The 19733-nt window shown below is 35.0% G+C and overlaps 1 protein-coding gene across 5 annotated transcripts in view; it reads left to right on the forward strand.

Annotated features, from left to right (window-relative positions):
- Positions 1 to 19733, forward strand: part of RTKN2 (rhotekin 2) — a 73210-nt gene that overhangs the window by 8046 nt on the left and 45431 nt on the right. For 3 of the 5 annotated variants that reach the window (XM_079793735.1, XM_079793736.1, XM_079793737.1), the window contains 2 exons: positions 12216 to 12274; positions 19337 to 19390. In XM_079793735.1, the coding sequence (XP_079649861.1) occupies positions 12216 to 12274; positions 19337 to 19390 (113 nt within the window). The remainder of the gene's footprint in view (positions 1 to 12215; positions 12275 to 19336; positions 19391 to 19733) is intronic. The other 2 variants (XM_079793739.1, XM_079793738.1) reach the window with 1 other exon arrangement.

Genomic DNA, 19733 nt, shown 5'->3' on the forward strand with positions numbered 1-19733 from the left:
TTCCTTGGGTTAGTTATTTAATCTCTTTGTGTCTCATTTTCTTCATTACAGTGGGCATAGTACTGTTTACATTTGAAAATTAAGATTATATATAAAAAAACTATTATAATACCTTTTACATAATTAAGTACTCAACAAATGTCAAATAATTTTTATTATTATTTATCCCTGGCATCATAAAATGAAATTACCCCAGTATCATAATCTAGGAAAATTTTCAAATAGACATACATTGGTTTAAGTCAGTGCTTCTCAAACTAGGTCACAGGATTGTGTGTCAGGAGATAAGCAAAGCCATAGAATAAATATGGCATATCTTCTTATAACATGAATTTTTAAGATAAAGCATGAGAAATTTAGAATTGTGGCATAGTTTGGGTTTATTCTATTCAGGGGAATATATGTTCCTTCTCCCAGCCTTTATAAGGGTATTTTATCAAGCGGGGCTAGTTCAGTGGAAAAGTTTAAGAAGCACCGGTTTAAGTACAGTGCAGGACTAAAAGTATATCATCTCTCAAAGTTATATGGAATATTCCTCTAGGAATCATACCTGTCCTCTATATTTATGTTCTTTAAATATTTACAGTAGGCCATGGGGGATATATTCCAAAATCCCCAGTGGATGCCTGAAACTGCGGATAGTACCAAACCCTATTCAACTTCTTCAACTCTGCTGGAAATGTGACAGCAGCTTCTTCATCAGTAGACACAGCCTCTTCAGTAATTTTTATAAATTTTCAGTCCCAAACTGTTCTTGAATCTATATAACCATCTCTATTTACAGTAAATGGCTTTGTGTCACTTGTTTCAGGGGATCCCTTGCTTAAATCCCCCTATAGGCTCAGTGCTCTCTGGCATAAAATGTTGCCATCAATTGGAACACATTTTCTGTTCATTTCTTCTACCCACAAATTTAATGCCTTGTCCATTGTAACTAAGCACTTGTATTGTGGCAGTAACTTTTGTGACAGCAAAAGTAGCACAAATTTCTTTTTCTTTCTTCATAATTTCATGGCTAGATTTGTTCTTACTGCAGATCTTGGTAACCTCAGCATATGATTTTTTCTTGCTTATAAAATTGAGAACTTTTACTTTTTCACTAAAAGGAAGCATTTTGTGGCTTCTCTTCACATATCCAAATTGCCAGGTCACTACTCTTGTGCTTTGGGACCATTAAGTAAAGTAAAGATTACTTGAACACAAGCACAGTTAGTCTGATAACCCAGATGGCCCCTAAATGACTAACAGACAGGTAGAGTATACATTGTGGGTATGCTGGACAAGGGATGATTGGTATACCAGGTGGGACAGAGTGGGATGGTGCCAGATTTCATCACACTACTAAGAAATACATGTAGTTTAAAACCTATGAATTTTTATTCTGGATTTTTTCATTTAATATTTTTGAACTGCAATTGACAGTGGGTAACTGAAACTGTGGAAAGGGAAACCTCGGATAAGGGGAAACTACTGTAAAATGAATTGTGAGTTTTCTTAATATGGCCGTATGACTTTTCTAATGTTGCTGATTAATAAAAATGTTAAATAAGTTGAATGCCTTTTGGATTTATATATCAAAGATAGAAAAAATATCTTGGACTCTCTACTGAAGGATGTATATGATTTAAAATTTTTTTACTGGTTATCTTTGATAGATGAAAATAGCTTTGATGCTATACACATTTATAATCATTCATTAAAAAGTCCCCCTTAATTGAATTATTTCTATTTTTTAAAAATCTGAGTATTCTGTATTAATTCTTTTGTGTATAACTTAATTTTATGTAGAGATATAACCTGAGTTCACTGATCAAATATAATTGGAAAGTATAGTTCTTGCCTTCTACTGCATAAAAATGATCTAAAGATTAATGAGAGTATAATAATAGGCTTTTTTGTTACTTGAAGAAAATTATGTAAATTATGCCATGTGATTAATCAGTCAAATATTTACCAAATAGCTACTACTTATAGAACACTTACTAAGTACTGTGCTAGTATATCCAAATTCAAAAAACAGGATTTGTCAAAATATGAGAATATATGAATATTCCACAGTCAGATATTTTTTCTTTAAAGACTTAGCAGTCTGTTCCTGAAGTTGGTTTTAATAGTCTTTAAGGTAGAAAAATGCTCTGTTTTTACATTGCTATCAGAGTTAAAATAGCATTTTCATGAGTCTTCTAATACTAGTCTACTTTTCTAAAATTGTATGATAAAATGTAAAAAAATTAATACAGAATACATCTAGATTTTTTTCAAAGAAGAATCAAATCAGTGTGAAATGGTATAATTGAAAAAGTTTAATGGAAGAATTGGATCTAAATCTTCTAGATCATTTGGAGGTTGGATAGAGTTTGGTTAGGTGAGTAGGAGAAATCAGCATTCTAAGAAAGGAAAATAATAAAAAACTGAGGGTGGAAGATGAGCGTGAATTATTTAGAGTAGTGAAGAGATATGTTTGGTTGAGGCTAAAGATCAAGCCAAAGTTGAAAAGGAAAGGATGGGAAAATAGCAAGATTTAAGAAAACTTGGAATGCTGGAAAGTTCATTGGTATTGACAGCCTTTCTAGGTGCCAGATATTATGCTGAGATGTTCACACATACCACTTTACAAACTGAGAGTGTATAAACTCTTATTAAATAGACCCTGGGACTTAGAAGTATTAGATAACTGGTTCACAGGGCACACCGTGACTCTGTGGCCAGGATGTGAACCCAGATGAAGCCTGAGTACCTCTCAGCTGCCATAAAGAAGCCCATGTGCTTTGTACAACCCTAAGCGGCCCTAGTGTGTTATTACAGGCTTTACATTCATTTCATTGCTTATTCTTCTGTTTTCTGCAGAGATTTCATAAAATGGATGTTTGGGAAGATTATCTTGCAGTAGAGTATTGAAAAGGATGGTGAGACAAAAATAATTGAAATAAACAATTTTTAGGAAAAATATTTAAGAATAGGCACACATAGAAGTGATTAAATAGTATTTGATGACAGAATTCAGGAGATCAAAAGTAGTACATGAGGTTTGGGTTTTTCTAATAGATCTTCATTCAGTTCTCTCAATTTATTAAAGTAAGCAAATATTTCACTTTATTTTACAGCCTTTTTAAAAAAAAAAAAAAAAATATATATATATATATATATATATATATATATATATATATATACTGATTTCAGAGAGGAAGGGAGAGGGAGAGAAAGATAGGAACATCAATGATGAGAGAGAATCATTGATCAGCTGCCTCCTGCACGTCCCCTACTGGGGATTGAGCCCGCAACCCAGGCATGTGCCCTTGACCAGAATCAAACCCGACACCCTTCAGTTCCCAGGCCGACACTCTATCCACTGAACCAAACCAGCCAGGGCTTAGAGCCTTCTTAAGTCAGGGTTCTAGGAAAGAATTAAGCTTTAATGCCCCAAGTCATGGCCTGTATACAGTAACTTAACTTCTGTGTACCTAGAATAGTTGCTAGTTTTGTACCATTCTTGGGAAAATTGAGAAAATTTTATTTTGTTTAGGTGAAAAGTCAGTTATATAGTCATTTTGTTTGTTTGTTCTTTAGAACATATCTGAGAATATCAGTAGCTGGTCAAATATCCTATTACCATAATGTTCTAATTATACATTAAAGTTTTGTTCTCATAAGTTGTGTATAGTTATGAAACACTTTTTGGTATACGACCTATTTTTTTATGCCTAAATATGCAGAGATACCCAGGTTTGTGTATAATTTACAGTACATTCAGGGTGAGTTGAAAAAGCTTTCTAGGTTGAGTAAACTGTAGATCGTTAGGGTAAGGATGGAGCACAGTTTACTGTCTCAGTCTAGGTGACAGGATTGCTTAGTTATGGCAGTCTGTCAATTTACTAGTCTTTTGACTGGTAAACTAGGCTGTCCCTACCTTTTCCATGCTTGTTATAGCCAGATGTATCAACTTACAAGACTGCTTGTATCAGTCCTCCTCTTAAAAAAAATAGCTAATGGTTTCCATTTACTAAAATTCTTTAGATAAGCATTGCATCCATTCCAGGATCTTTATGGTCTGATTTCAAACTACTTTCATAGTCTTATCTCTTAAATTTCTACGTTACAAATTTATTTCAGCCAAATGCTAGATCTATATCCCCAAAACAATCCTTGAATTTTCTTGTTTCCAGTGCCTTTGTGTATACTAAAGTGCCCTGTCTTTCATTTCCACTTAACAAGATCTCTTTTGTTTTGCATCATCAGTTTCCTTGGTGATTCTATTCAAAAGATGATCATTTGTTATTCCTTTGGTAGAGTGGATAATACTTACATACTAACCTTGTACTTGTGTCTCCATCTTTGTTTTAGTCTTTGATCTGCAATTAAATATGTATAATGTTTGCTTATCCATCCTTTTGTTGTACTTCCCAAAATCATCTCTTACTTGGAGGAAGCTCATGAGCTAGCTAGTAGATTTCTCAACTTGAGTACAGTTTTCTTCACATTCTTGCATGTTTAAAGTACTTTTTTTTAGTTTTGGTACTTAAAGTGCAACTTGGCTAGATATAAAATCCTTTGCGATCACGTTCATTCCTTGAAAACCTTGCTTCATGGTTGTCTTGTTATCAACAAATGTAATGTCTAATTACTTTTCCTTTGTAAATGACTTAATTTTTCTTTTTTTGTACAGAGGCTAAAAATAGATTATTTTAAAGTCTGATAATTTTTCTGGGAAATGTCTAAGACTGAGTATTTTTGTTCACTTAGGACCCTTTCAGTATAGACAGTTAAGTTCTGGTTTTTTTTTCTTTGTTTTGTTAATCTTCATCAGAGGACATTTTTTCCATTGAGTTTTAGAGTGTGGAAGGGGGTGGAGAGAGAGAGAAACATAGATTGCCTCCAAAATTCGCCCTGACCCCAGTGGGGGATGGAACCTGCAACCCAGTTACATGCCCTTTACCTGGGAATTGAACTCCCAACCCTTCAGTGTTTGGGCCAACGCTCTAACCACTGAGGACACTGGCCAGGGCTAGGTAGTTCAATTCTTATTTTTAGAAAGTTTTCCTGGAGTTAAAGCCTCCAGAATAAAAGTATTAATTTTATCTCATTGTTTTGTTTTTCTTGTTTAAGGACTTAAATTGTACCAAAGTTGGATTTTCTTTGCCTGTCTTTTATGTCTATAACTTTCTCTTTAATGGTTTTAAACTTTTTATAATTTTTTTAAAAGTTTCATCTTTTCATCCTTTGTATTTTTATTTAAGAAATGATTTTTTTCCCAACTTCTCCCCCCTCCTTCTTTTTACATATTTACTTGTCTGTACTAATCTGTTTTAAATTTGAGATTCCTGATTGCTTTAATATTTACAATAGTTTATGTAATTTAATTTATTTTGGAGTATAGTGTCAAAGGTTTTTTGTTGTTGTTGTTGTTTTTAAATTTTCAGAGAGGAAGGGAAAGGGAGAGAGAGATAGAAACATCAATGATGAGAGAGAATCATTGATTGGCTGCCTCCTGCATGCCCCACCCTGGGGATCAAGACCCCAACCCAGGGATGTGCCCTGCCTAGGTATCGAACCTTGACCTCCTGGTTCAAAGGTTGACACTAACCACTGAGCCATGCCGGCCAGACTTGTGGTATAGTTTTTGTTACTTATTTTTTTTGAAGAGTGGTTGGTGGAATATTTCTTTCAGCTGAAGCATTTTAATTCTTTCTGTGGATATTTGGGTCCGTGTGTGTGTGTGTGTGTGTGTGTGTGTGTCCCTAATGAAATATGTAGGATGCAGGATTTTCCATGAGCAAGTGATTAGGAGGAGGAAGGGTAAAGAAGGTCTTACTTGGTTTCTTAGTTTAAGAGTATTTTCTATTTTTCGAAATGTGAAGAGCAATTTCTTTAATAAATGATGCCTTTGGGGAGGTTGGTTGTGTGGTTAGTTTTCTGATTTTTGTATCTTGGGGTTTTTAACTTCAATTACCGTATTTTCCGGCATATAAGACGACTGGGCGTATAAAAGATTTTCCTGGGTTAAAAAGTCGTCTTATACGCAGGAAAATACGGTACTTCCTTCTTTTTTTTTTTTTTTTTTGTCATGACCACACCTTCAAAGGATACCTCCCCTATTGTGTGTTTCTCTTCATTAGACTAACAACTTCTGAACCAGAATCCTTTGGAGCCCCTTCCTTTAACTCCCCAGGAACCAGTGTTGTGTTCACCAGGTCTTCTGTCCATTTATTTTCTTCTAGGGCAGATACAAGTTGATCCTGTGTTTTGCAATGTGTACCTGACTCTTTACTTTGGTAAGGCCTCCAGGAGCTGGCTTTGATGGTTGCAGGTGTTAATTTTCCCATTTATGTATAAACTAGAGGCCCAGTGCATGATTGAATCATGCACGTGTAGGGTCCCCTACACGCTTTCGCTTTTCGCGGTGGAGCTGGGTGCCTGTCCGCTGGTGCACCAGGCCTTTCAGAAGCCTCCGGCTCAGCGGAGGCTTCTGAAAGGCCTGGTGCCAAAGCAGACAGGCACCCAGCTCCCCCACTTTTGATGGTCTGCGGCCGCTAAGGGGGGCTACCCTGCTGTTGAGAGGCGCTGAGGGGGGCTGCCGCGGACACCTGGCTACCCTGCTGTTGAGAGGCGCAGCTGGGTGTCCGCGGCAGGCCCCCTCAGCGGCAGCAGATCTGGCTGTTGAGAGGCACAGGGGGTGGGAGTCCCGTCCCCCAGCCTCCCGCCGCCCAATCGTGGGCGTAGCAGAGTGATGGTAATTTACATGTTACTCTATTATTAGATAGGACCAGCACATGAAATCACGTGGCCCCGCCTACCCACCCGCCGCCCCGCTGTGACACCCGAACCTCTCCACGCAGAGCTCCAGCGCGCCTGGCCCAGCCCCCGACCCCTCTGGCCTTCTCTGGCCACTTCAAGCCCCTCCCTCAGTTCCTCGAGTCGCCTCGGGCTGGTTCCACTTCTTTGGGCGCCTCCCCGCTTCCGCCCCGTCTCCATAGCAATGCGGGAGCTCTGCCCCATCATGGCTCCGGAGGAGAGCGTGAAGCCTCCCGCCTGCTGCGCTGTGCTCCTTCCCCTGGCAGGTGGGCGGCGGGGCGCTCTGAGTGCGAGCGGTGGGTGGTGAAGGACTGGTGAGGGGGCACTACAGGCTCTCACCCCTGCCCTCCCTGGCACAGGATGGTCCTGCCTCCTCTGGGTGCCTCCCCGCTTCTGCCCTGTCTCCGGAGCAATGCCCCGCTGCGCACGCGCAGGTAGCCTCCTGCGATCGGTTGTTACGTGTTATGGCATCCCGACCATTAGCATATTAGCTCTTTATTATGATGATGACTACAGATTGTAATGGTCTCAGTTTTCTAGGTTTGCTACACAAGTGGGCTACAGGTAATTTTATTGGCTTTTCTTATTGATCTGAAAGCTTTCGTAGGATGCCTGAAGAGATTCTGATTTAGGTGGCTACCATTATCTTACAGGAACTGGAAGTCATACTCTGATCACTTTAACAGATGTCTTAGTTCCTCTTTCACATAAACTCCAATTTAAATACTGAGGCTAAAAATATAAATACTTACAAAGTAATCCTTGTATTTATGTAACATTTTAAAGAATGATATAGAATACAACCCTGGCTGGGTGACTCGGTTGGAGTGTTGTCCCATGCACAAAAAGGTTTTGGCTTCACTTTCCAGTCAGGGCACATATCTAGGTTTCAGGTTCGATCTCTGGTCAAGGCACATAAGGCAGGCACCAATCGATGTTCCTCTCCCTCCCCTCTTCCTCTCTCTCTAAATCAATAAACATATCCTCAGGTAAGGATTTTTTAAAAGAATAACATAGAATACATATAAAATATTTATTTCATTTAGCAGCTACAAGATAGGTAGATATTTCCCCCATTTTACAGATGAAGATGCTGAAGGTAAGAGGTTAATAGCAACTCATTAATGTAACTAGTTATTGGTGGGTAAGATTCAACCCTTAGACTTTATAGTCTAAATCTACTAAATCTACTACCTGCTCCATCAAAATGACCATATCCTATTTAACTTCATTCAATATTTACTAAACATGTATTGAGTGCCTTAGAATGTACTGTATATACTAGGCACTAGTGATTCAGCAGTGAACAAAATAGACAAAAAGCCCTGTGCTTATAGAGCTTACATTTTAGCACAGCCCCAATCTGCAACCTATCTTTGTTTTAACTACTGAAATACTTTATTTGGCTTTGTAAAAATAATACTAGTCAAAGTCACTTATAGGGTCTAATTATGTGTACCATTTAACATTATTGTGATTTTAATAATGCCACAATAACTAGTTTCTTATAGTTGCTTATATACTATAACTTAAAAATAAGAAAACGTATAGGTTGCAAGTGAAAATTGTATACTGCTGGTAGTTCTGCACATTCAGCGCAATGTAACGCAATTTTCGCCGTAAGTCGGAACTCACCTACATAAGCACCTACGTCACTCACATGGACACATACACAGCAGTAATGAAGTGAGACAGTAAAAAAAATTTAAAAGAAAGATAACAATTCCTGACCTTTAATAAATAATAAAAAACATAAAGCGCATATATACATATGTCAAAATGACGGAGCTTTTTTTTATAAATAAATGGGAGATGGCAACGTAACCACGAAACAACATACGTAACCTGAGGACTGCCTGTATATTAAAGACAATACTGATTTTATTTGTTAAACTTGATATCATTTAGTGTCTGTTGAAAAGCATTTATGTCAAGGTTTGAAAGAGAAAACTCATCTTCTCAACTTAAGATACTTTGAAGGTATTGATTTATACCACATAGTTTTAGAATGGTTTAAAATTCCATGTTAAGCATTTCAGTTTCCACTGATTTGCATTGGAGGTGAAGGATATTATAACCTGCTTTCAAATAATAGAATATCATTTAGAATTCTTTTAATACTTCATTAAAACAATATAAAATACTTTAATCATTGTGCTATTTCTCATCATAGCTTGTTAATTTTGGCAAAGAAATGCTATTTTATATTCTTACAATATAAGTTTAGTTAGTCAATTTTAATACAGATTTTTGAGCAACAAAGTAGCTGATTGGCACCCTCTGTTGGTCATTTAATTTACCTACAGGCAGTAATATAAAGTTTAAAAGTTTGTCTTTTATATTTTTATCTATCTTTTAAATTAGCACAAGTCTCAGCAAAATAATACTCTAAACTGGGTTTCTAAGAATAAGATTCACTATTATTTAGCTGTACTTTTGTTTGAATAATTTTGTGGTTATTTGCTTTTTCCTCAGGCTGGTTCTCTAATTATAGCATTTAAGAATTGGCATTAACATTGCAGATTTTCCAAACAAGTATTTATTTAACTGTAGCAAACTATTAGCTACAGTAGCAATTATTAAACAGATAATGTTTAACAATTTCATTGTCAATTTGGATTAATTAGAAAATATTACATTTTAGCACTCTAAATAACAGTTTGAGGAGTTATTTGAATTGAAAATAATTCAAGCTTTAGAAAAATGAGGCTAAATTACTTTACTTCCTTTCTAATTCTTTTATTATGACAGAGTTAATTATTTTGTAAGATTACATAGTTAATTGGATTTATATTATAGTTTGATGATATTTGTACATAATAAGTTTGTTGACTAGTCCTGGTAATACCTATGTAAGTAATTTATAATTACAGGGAAGAAAGCTATACTTTGCCAGGTGGCTGAATAGTTGGGAAGGGAAATTTTGGGGGGGTAAATATTCAATAAGTTTGCTTTTGGTGGTTCTAGTATTTCAGAATATTACTTGCCTGCCAAAGCCTCAAGTTTAATCCAATTTAATAATAGCTAATGGATCTCAACTTGAGCATAATCTATGGCCTATTCCATAACACTCAAGTTACTTACCATATTAAAGCTTCCTTATATTTTTCATTGAAATAAATATTTTAAGAATTTATATTACTTATTGCTTATATAGAAGGTGTTTTCAGAAATATTACTTACAAATGCCAACTAACTATATGTATATTGTATTTCTTTTTCCAATTGAGGAAAGTGAGATTTGTTTTTGGGCCTGTCAGTATATTATTTTCATCAACATATAGTAGACTATTCAATTGAATTTTTCACTCTATGATGAAGTAATAAACAAGTTAATGTTATTCAACATGACAAAATAAACTCAAGTGTAAAATGTAGAACTTGACTCTTTCTTAAATTTGTGATTTAAGAAACATTATTATGAAATGATCAGTGAGTACTTCTATTTTCCACTAAGTGAATTTCCTATCTATATAAATAAAAGCCCAGCGACCATTATGGCGGAACGACCGCAACCACCAGAACGACCCGTCCCTATGACGTGCACTGACCACCAGAGGCAGACAATCAACGCAGGAGCTGCCCCCTGGTGGTCAGTGCAGAAGCCAGGCTCATGGCTGGCGAGCACAGTGGCGGTGGCGGGAGCCTCTCCCGCCTCTGCAGCAGTGCTAAGGAGCAGAGCAGTGAGCCAAGCGTTGGGAGCGAGCAAGCAAGTGGTATGGAGCAAGCAGGTGGGCAGAAAGGAGTGAGCAGGCAGGCAGTTATGAGCGATCAGGCAGGTGGTTAGGAGCAAGGGGTCCCGGATTGCGAAAGGGCACAGGCCGGGCTGAGGGATAGCCCCCCTCCCATGGACGAATTTTATGCATCGGGCCTCTAGTTTTACCATAAACACTGGTGTGACCATAAAAGATAGGATTCTGAGAATGTATGTCTTTAAGTATACTACATTACTCTAGTTATACCTAATTTGTGAGTCTATAAACACCACATAAGTGTTCCATATAAGCTTATCAACTTAAGTACATTAGTAGATCATTTTAGCTTATTTGAAGTTTATCTTACCCTATAATAAAAAAAGTAGGCTGTTATATTTTATTTTCAAATTTGGGCACATGACAATGAATATATGCAATCTTTTAAAACAAGCGTCCTGAATGAAATGCAATGACATGTTGTCATTCTCTTCTGAAAATTAGTTAGATATACTTCAAGCTCCCACCCACTCTTTCTCTAAAAGCCCTCTTAGAAAATTAAACAGGCCCTGGCTAGGTAGCTCAGTAGGTTAGAGTGTCATCCTGCTACACGAATGTTGCAGGTTTGGCACATACAAGAATAAACCAGTGAATACGTAAATAAGTGGGACAGGAAATTTTTGTTTCTATCTCCTCCCCCTCCCTCCCTACCTCTCTCCTTCCTTCTTATCACTCTAAAACCAATAAATTACAAAAACAAAAAAGAAAATTAAACAGTATTCAACTGAAAAGTTTCTATCTTATAAATATTTGAAGTACCTGATTAAGTTAGCCAGCAGTTAATTAGCTAACCAATTTATAAATACAGACCAATAAAAAGTGCAAAGAAGAATACTCTTGGAAATACTGCTCTAGAAATGGAATGCTAATCTCTAAATGCAGGATATTGGGAAATAGGAATATTAGAGAAATATTTAAGGATGGAATTGATTTGGTCTAATAGGAGATAACTATTTTAAAAGATTGTTTTTTAATGGTAATAGTATATTATAAAGTCAGACCTGGAAGTGTTTTGTTATCCCAAGAATTTCCTTTGAGACTTTTTTCTATTGTCATATTTTCTTTTCCACATTTTATTCTCTCTACAGAGCCATCCCTTCCTTTTTCCACCTTAGATAATTTATTATTTTAGTATATGCTTAGTTTTTTGGAATTTCAAAGAAATGAAATAGTATCTTACTGAATATAAATATAGAACAGAGTAATTTTAAAAATGGTTATATTTTATAAGGATAAGGTACTCCTCGGCAGCAAGTTCATGGTTGAGAGGTCATTAACTTTGTCAGGCAACTGTAATCTGGTAAACTAGAAATATAATTCATGTAATGGTGATCCAAGGTATTTTACTTTCTGGGACTTGGACAAATATTGTACATATTGTTTATAAATGTAAGCAATCACAAAAGGCTTTCATGGTAGCATAAGCCAGTACATAGTCATCAGGGAAGGAAAAGCTTTTGTGAAAAATCAAAGGAAATAGTTCTATATATTTACCTTAAAGCCAGCTTGCTGTTGACTAAACATCATAAATTTGAGTCAGGTAGTTCATATTAACTGGAAGTCATTATTATCCATGGATGCATATTTGCTTTTAATATTTAGACATTTGTGAAAGATTGTTCAAACAATTGCTTATTAGAAAAGATCTTTCATTAGGTTTTTTCCTTTTGACAGTGATGTGAATTTTGAAAGTAAAGAACGAACAGCATGTAAAGGAAAGCTTGCCATATCAGGTAATCTTTAGATGATTTTTATATTGCTGAGTAAGTTATATAAACTAGAGTTTGTGGGATTTTTAATTTCCTGTGTCCATTCTCTTCATTTTATTTTGCATACCTCTATCAGAATATTTGTTCTAAAACATTTTTCACCATTATGCTTCACATTATAGAATTTTACAAACTGTTTCATATATATTACATATATTATATAGTTTTCTTCTCAGTGCAGCTTTGTGAAATACGTAGGTAGTTCTCTTTTTCTTTAGACTCAAAGGTTAAATGATTTCCTGTTAGTGGTTGACTTGGGCTGCAGACTCAAGTGTTTTGACTCTCCATTCCTTTTCTGCTCAGAAGTTTCAATGTTTGTAATGTTTGTCTAGGCTAGAAGTTCCATGAGGGTTGGCACTATGGTTGCTTTGTTCATCTCTGTATACCCAGAAGCTAACACAGTTTTTGCACATAGTAATTGCTCAGTGAATATTGATTGGATGGATGACTGGTCTTCATTGCCCACAGAATAAAGACCAAACTTTTCCCCCTGAGTTTTTTATTCTGACTCAACTATTTCTCTAGCCATATTTTCTACTGTTCCTGTCCATAAGCTGTCTGCTTTAGCAAGACATATCTCTCCCCATGCTTCTGACACTCAGCTCTTAAAATAACGATATTGTCTTCAGGATCTGTTTGCTCATCTGTAAAGTCTTCTCTGTTATTCCAGCTAGAAATGATGTTTCCTCTTGTCTGAATTCCTAATGCAGTTAGGAGACCCTTTACCACTAGATGGCACTTATGCTGTGTTGTCTCAGTTTCTCCAAACTGTTAAGGAAGCTAAAGACAATGGCTTGGAGATGCCACGGATTGAAGTGAATAAATGGCTGACTAGTGTGTACACTAGTTAGATAACGCACCGTGTACAAATACTGGAAACAACAGACCCCCATCAGTCCTTAAGTAATAACTGGCCAGAAGCCTTCTTTTCTTCGCTCCAGGAACCTTGCTGCTGCATCTCAGGCCTTCTCACCCAAGGGATTTTTTTTTAGAAATGTTCTATGGATAAACAAAAATTCTCATATAGGAAGGATAGACCTGAATTTTACAGATGATGTAATTGTCCTAAACCAGAGGAATTGCCTTCAGCAAAAAATTTGTCAGAAAAAAACACTGAACTATATAAAAATTAGTTGCTTGTTTTGTAGTTATATATATTCGTGTTTTCATCTTTCCAATTATAAGACTAGAACAAAACATGTTTTATACCTCTTATATCCTTTTAATGCCAAACATAGTACTTTTACATAGTGGTTGTTCACTAAATTTAAAAGATTTTAATGTGATAGATAAAATATTGTAGATCTCTAAAGGGGATTTTCTAAAAATACTTAAATATAATCCTTCATTTCTTGCTCCCGATACAGTGCTACTCAGTACACAAATGATATATATTAAATTGCTTTTGAATACTCAGGTGACATGACAGAGTTAATATCTGTTATCATTTGATAATGGTTTATTGACCGCAGCAATTCATGAAATTAGCATTAACTGTACATTTAGAAGAATGCCTAAGTAAAAGCATATAAAGTAAGAGAAAAACTAGTCTCCTGACCACAAATACTCAAGTGTAGAAATTAAACTTATTTCTTCATGTGTTCCTTTTTTCCAAAAGATAATTTTAAATTAAATTAAGGAACCGAAAGTATCCGAAAATGGGATGCATGTGTAATTACTTTTCTTCCTTGCTTAGACTTAATTATATCTCATCTGTATATTTGTAAAAACAAAGGAAATTAAAAACTAATTCACCTTTTCTTTTTTTTAATAATTTTTCTGAGATTGATTGCCAGTAGATACCTGGGTTTTTCATTTCCAGATTCACCACTCACTGGGTAGATCTTTATAAAAGTTAAAAAGAATAATTGAGGTTTATTCTGATTATTTCTGCTAAACATGAAATAATTGCATTGTAGTAAAGTTGTCTGAGCTCACTCACTGGCTACTAATTCAGTGACTAAAGCCAAATCAGTTCACGAAGTGCCTCAGTTTTTACTTTTGAAAAGTATGGGTAGACTTCTAGGGCCTGGTAACATTAAGTTAGCCATCCTGTTATGACTCTTTCTTTTTACCATTAAAATGTCAATGAAGACATAAAAAAAAAAAGACATAGGTTAAGAGCAATGTAAATTAAGATTGAGTCAACCATTTGCAAGAATAAAAAAGGAATTTCTAATATTTGAATCTGAATTAAGAAACCTAGGTGGTGGCTTATATATTTTTTGTCATCTGATTATACTTGACCACCTGGGAAATAGATAAGAAGTGTCCATCTTCTCCTCTTGAGGATCTAACATAGCGATGCATAGGAAAAGGCAAGACTGACCCACAGGCTGTGGGTATATAGCAAAGGAAGTCAGGGTCCATGTTCCTCCCAGGATAGTGTAAATAGTTAGAATAAGAACAGCTGTGAACAAGAACAGTTGTGAAATGAAATGAGTCAGCAATTGTGGTAAAAAAAGAAGCAGACTCTTTGACAGGACATTAGCCAAGTCAAAATTATAAAGCAATAAAGGCAATCCCATTAAAATCAAGAACAAAAGAACAATGTCTATTGTATCAGTATAATTTGACAGTTTTAGAAATTCTAGCTAAAGTGGTAAGAATGAAATATGAAACCACTGAAAAGAGATAGACATATTCAATACTATATGAAGTTAATAGATTGCAGACCTAGAAAATATAAGAAATTTACTGAAATATTATTTGAATTAATAAAGAATTCAGTAAAAATGGCTGATTCAAGATAAATATACAAAAAGTGGTATAGCTGCTCTCAAAACCAGCAATACCTTGTTAGGATATATGATGGCCAAAAAAAAATCTCCTTTACAATAAAAACATAAAAAAAAATCGACTACCCTCAAAAATAACCTTAATAAAAGTATGAGGGTAACTGTATAGTGCTACTCTGTAAAGACAGAATATTATAACGTTATCAGTTCCCAAATTAATTTGGACAATAGAATTGCAGTAAAACATTTTGGAAATGGGAAATTTGACAAAATATTCTCTAAAATTCATACAAAGGAATTAGCAAGTAAGAGTAAGATGTTGCTGGAAGATGTATTTGTAACAGCAAAGTAGATTATAAAGGTTCAGTGATTATAATAGTATGGTACTGATAGTAGATTTGTCATTAATAAATTATTCAAGTAGATCCATAAAGTATATAGCCAAGGAACAGACACTTAGAATGACATATATGACAAAGATAGCAGCATTAAATCAGTAAAGAAAAGAATACTATTAGATATAAATGGAGGTGCAACAATTATTTTTATAAGAAGGATAATTATTTTTATATTTTTACCTCACATACTTAAATTCTCACATAGATTTAATAATTAACTTTTAAAAGTACATACTATAAATAATGTTAAAAAAGAGAGAGAGAAATGGGCCACAGTTACAAACAGATTTACTGAGCTGGCCAATATAAATTTATTAACATTTTTCTTGTTAATCAAGAAAATACAAATCTAAGCAATTAAATCCTGTCACTTGACTATTAAATTGGTAAATATTTTAAAAATTACTATTCGATGAGCTGCATGTAAAGTGGTTAGCTTGACACATAAAGAGAGCTCAATTAGTAATATTTTTATAAAAACTGCTGGGGCAGCAATGGGAAGGGCACTCATACATACCTGCCTGGTTAGGTAGGTTAAGGATGAAGGAGTTATATAAAACTTTTATAGAAAGAAAATTAGAAATAGGCATTAAGAACCTTAAAAACTAAATTCTAAGCAAATAAAAATCGAAGCAAAAGATAATGGAATCTAAAAGTGAAGCATAAGCCAAACAGCTTATTTCATAAAGATTTTTAATTATTTGAAAGTGGCGTAATTAATAGGTATTAAAAATATGCACATAAACTTCTTAAATGTACTAGGGAAGTGTCTTAAACAAGTTTTCCACAAAGACTTGAGGTATTTATATAGTTTTTGTACTCTGAGTAATTAAAACTAGCTATACTTTACCATTGAGATCTCAACTGTGCTACGGAACACTGTAGCTCACACATCTTAATCTATTTGGTAGAACCTTAATCCTAAGATTTTGAAAATATGTAAGAGCATAGGAGTGTCAGGAAAAAAATGATACTACTATTAATCTAGTATTGAAAGTAAAGGAAAGAATGGAGGGAAGTAGGAAGGAAAAAATTTGACTACATTACAGTTCTAGATTAACTTCTGGAATAAAGACCAGTAACACAATTACTTTAGAGTTTGAAGAATGTGTGAATGAGAGAATGTATCACTTTTAGAACATAAGACTTTTTTCTTGGACTGAAAGAAGTAATGCATTCCTCTCTTTAGTTTTATTTCTTGAGAGAAATGCTGCAGTTTGTAACATGAATATACAAAGATCTGCAAATTCTTTTGTTAGACAAGTTAAATCTTTTTTTTTCTTTTTTAAAAAAATATATTTTTATTTATTTTTTTTGTTTTTTTTTCCCCAATTTTTTTAATAAGGTATTATATGAGTACATATCTTACCATTGTCCCCCCCACACCCCACTCCCATATATGCCCCCACCCCCCAGAGTTTTGCATCCATTGGTTATGCTTATATGCATGCATACAAGTCCTTTGATTGATCTCTTATCTCCCCCACCTCTCCCTAACCTTCCCCTTGTAATTTGACAGTCTGTTTGATGGTTTACTGTCTCTGTATCTATCTTTTTGTTCAAGTTTATAATGTTCTTTATTATCCATAAATGAGTGAGATCATGTGGTATTTTTCTTTCATTGACTGACTTATTTCACTTAACATAATGTTCTCCAATTCCTCCCAGGTTGCTGCAAATGATGAGAATTCCTTCTTTTTTATGGCAGCATAGTATTCCATTGTGTAGATGTACCACAGTTTTCTGATCCAGTCATCTGCTGACGGGCACCTAGGCTGTTTCCAAATCTTAGCTATGGTGAATTGTGCTGCTATGAACATAGGGGTGCATATATCCTTTCTAATTGGTGTTTCTAGTTTCTTTGGATATATTCCCAGGAGTGGGATTACTGGGTCAAATGGGAGTTCCATTTTCAGTTTTTTGAGGAAACTCCATACTGTTCTCCACAGTGGCTGCACCAGTCTGCATTCCCACCAGCAGTGCACGAGGGTTCCTTTTTCTCCGCATCCTCGCCAACACTTGTCGTTTGTTGATTTGTTGATGATAGCCATTCTGACAGGTGTGAGATGGTACCGCATTGTTGTTTTGATTTGCATCTCTCGGATAATTAGTGACGTTGAGCATGTTTTCATGTGTCTCTTGGCCTTCCTTCTGTCTTCTTTTGAAAAGATTCTATTTAGGTCTGTTGCCCATTTTTTTATTGGATCATTTATCTTCCTTTTATTAAGTTGTATAAGCTGCCTGTAGATATTGGAGATTAAACCTTTATCAGTGATGCCATTTGCAAATATGTTCTCCCATGCAGTGGGCCTTCTTGTTGTTTTGTTGATGGTTTCTTTTGCTGTGAAAAAGCTTTTTATTTTTATGTAGTCCCATTTGTTAATTTTCTCTTTAGCTTCCATTGCCCTAGGTGCAGTGTCAGTGAAAAATTTCTTTTGGCATATATCTGAGATTTTGCTGCCTGTGGATTGCTCTAGTATTTTTATGGTTTCCCGTCTTATGTTTAAGTCCTGTATCCATTTTGAGTTTATTTTTGTGTATGGCGTAAGTTGGTGATCAAGCTTCATTTTTTTGCATGTATCTGCCCAATTTTCCCAACACCATTTATTGAAGAGACTGTCTTTATTCCATTGTATGTTCATGCCTCCTTTGTCAAATATTAATTGAGCATAGTGGTTTGGGTCAATATCTGGATTCTCTATTCTGTTCCATTGATCTATATGTCTGTTCTTGTGCCAGTACCAGGCTGTTTTGAGAACAGTGGCTTTGTAATACAGCTTGAAATCTGGTATTGAGATCCCTCCTACTTTATTCTTCTTTCTCAGGATTGCTGTGGCTATTCGGGGTCTTTTTTTATTCCAGATGAATTTTTGGAGAGTTCTTTCAAGGTCTGTGAAATATGCCGTTGGTATTTTAATGGGGAGTGCATTGAATCTATAGATTGCTTTGGGTAGTATGGACATTTTAATGATGTTGATTCTACCAATCCATGAACATGGTATGTTCTTCCATCTGTTTACGTCTTCCTCTATCTCTTTTTTCAGTGTCCTGTAGTTTTCCGTGTATAGGTCTTTTACCTCCTTAGTTAAGTTTATTCCTAGGTATCTTAATTTTTTTGGTGCGATGGTAAATGGGATTGCCTTTTTAGTCTCTCTGTCTGTAAGTTCACTATTGGTGTATAGAAAGGCCATAGATTTCTTGGCGTTAATTTTGTATCCTGCTACATTGCCGAATTCATTTATTAAGTCTATTAGTTTTTTGACGGAGTCTTTCGGATTTTTTATGTACAATATCATGTCGTCTGCAAATAAAGACAGCTTTACTTGTTCTTTTCCAATTTGGATGCCTTTTATTTCTTCTGGAGAGTTTGCATTTGTTTGTCAAGAGCTGGGTCTCCCCTCAAAAACCAATGACCTTAGACAAGTCACTTAATTTTCCTTTAAAGTTTGCATAGTGGGTAGAAGTTCTGAAGTCTTTTCTGCCTCTACTATGCTATACATTTTGAGGTGTATCTCACTACTTTTGCTGCTACCCCCAGTAGAAATTCAACACTAGGCTGAATTTACAATTAGTAAACTATAATTCGCTTACTTAAAAAAAAACCATAAATCTCAAAATGAAGATGTTACAGCATAAGCTTATTAAAGACCTCAGTTAATAAATTAATATCTTTGAGTTACAGTTTTTAGTAAATTATGTAAATAAATATAACATTTTATATATCTAATCTAAGCTGTTTCTTAAAGAAAATATTACCTGTGTTAGAATATTTAAATTACAAATTTTAATGGCTTCAATGGTCACAATCCATTATGGAATTCACAGGTTCATTTTACTGTAAGAAATTTACCAAAATCATTATCTGTCATTTATTTTCCCCCTCTTTATAGATATTCGAATACCACTAATGTGGAAAGACTCTGATCACTTCAGCAATAAAGAACGTATGTATAACTTACATTTGTAATTAAAAATTATTTTTAGTGTATAGAAAAATTTATGTTATTGGGAGAAAAGGCTGCTTCCACACTGAAATAAATTGATGACTTTTGACAGAATAAGCAAAATGTTGCTGAACTGTGTTTTTCGGATTTTTAGTATAAATATGCTGTAATTACTTGATACTAATTAAAATAATGCATATCTAATGTGCTTTTAGTTGTTGATAGGAGCCTGTGCAAGGACAGTATGTAATGAGTTGTAAGGGAAGAGAAGTGTGGGACAAAAGAAAATGTTTAAGGAGTGAAGGTAAAGGCAACATTTCTTGTATTTCACCAGAAACTAGGA

This window comes from Cnephaeus nilssonii, assembly GCF_951640355.1.
Source record: "Cnephaeus nilssonii genome assembly, chromosome: 16".
In the NCBI taxonomy this organism is placed as follows: domain Eukaryota; kingdom Metazoa; phylum Chordata; class Mammalia; order Chiroptera; family Vespertilionidae; genus Cnephaeus; species Cnephaeus nilssonii.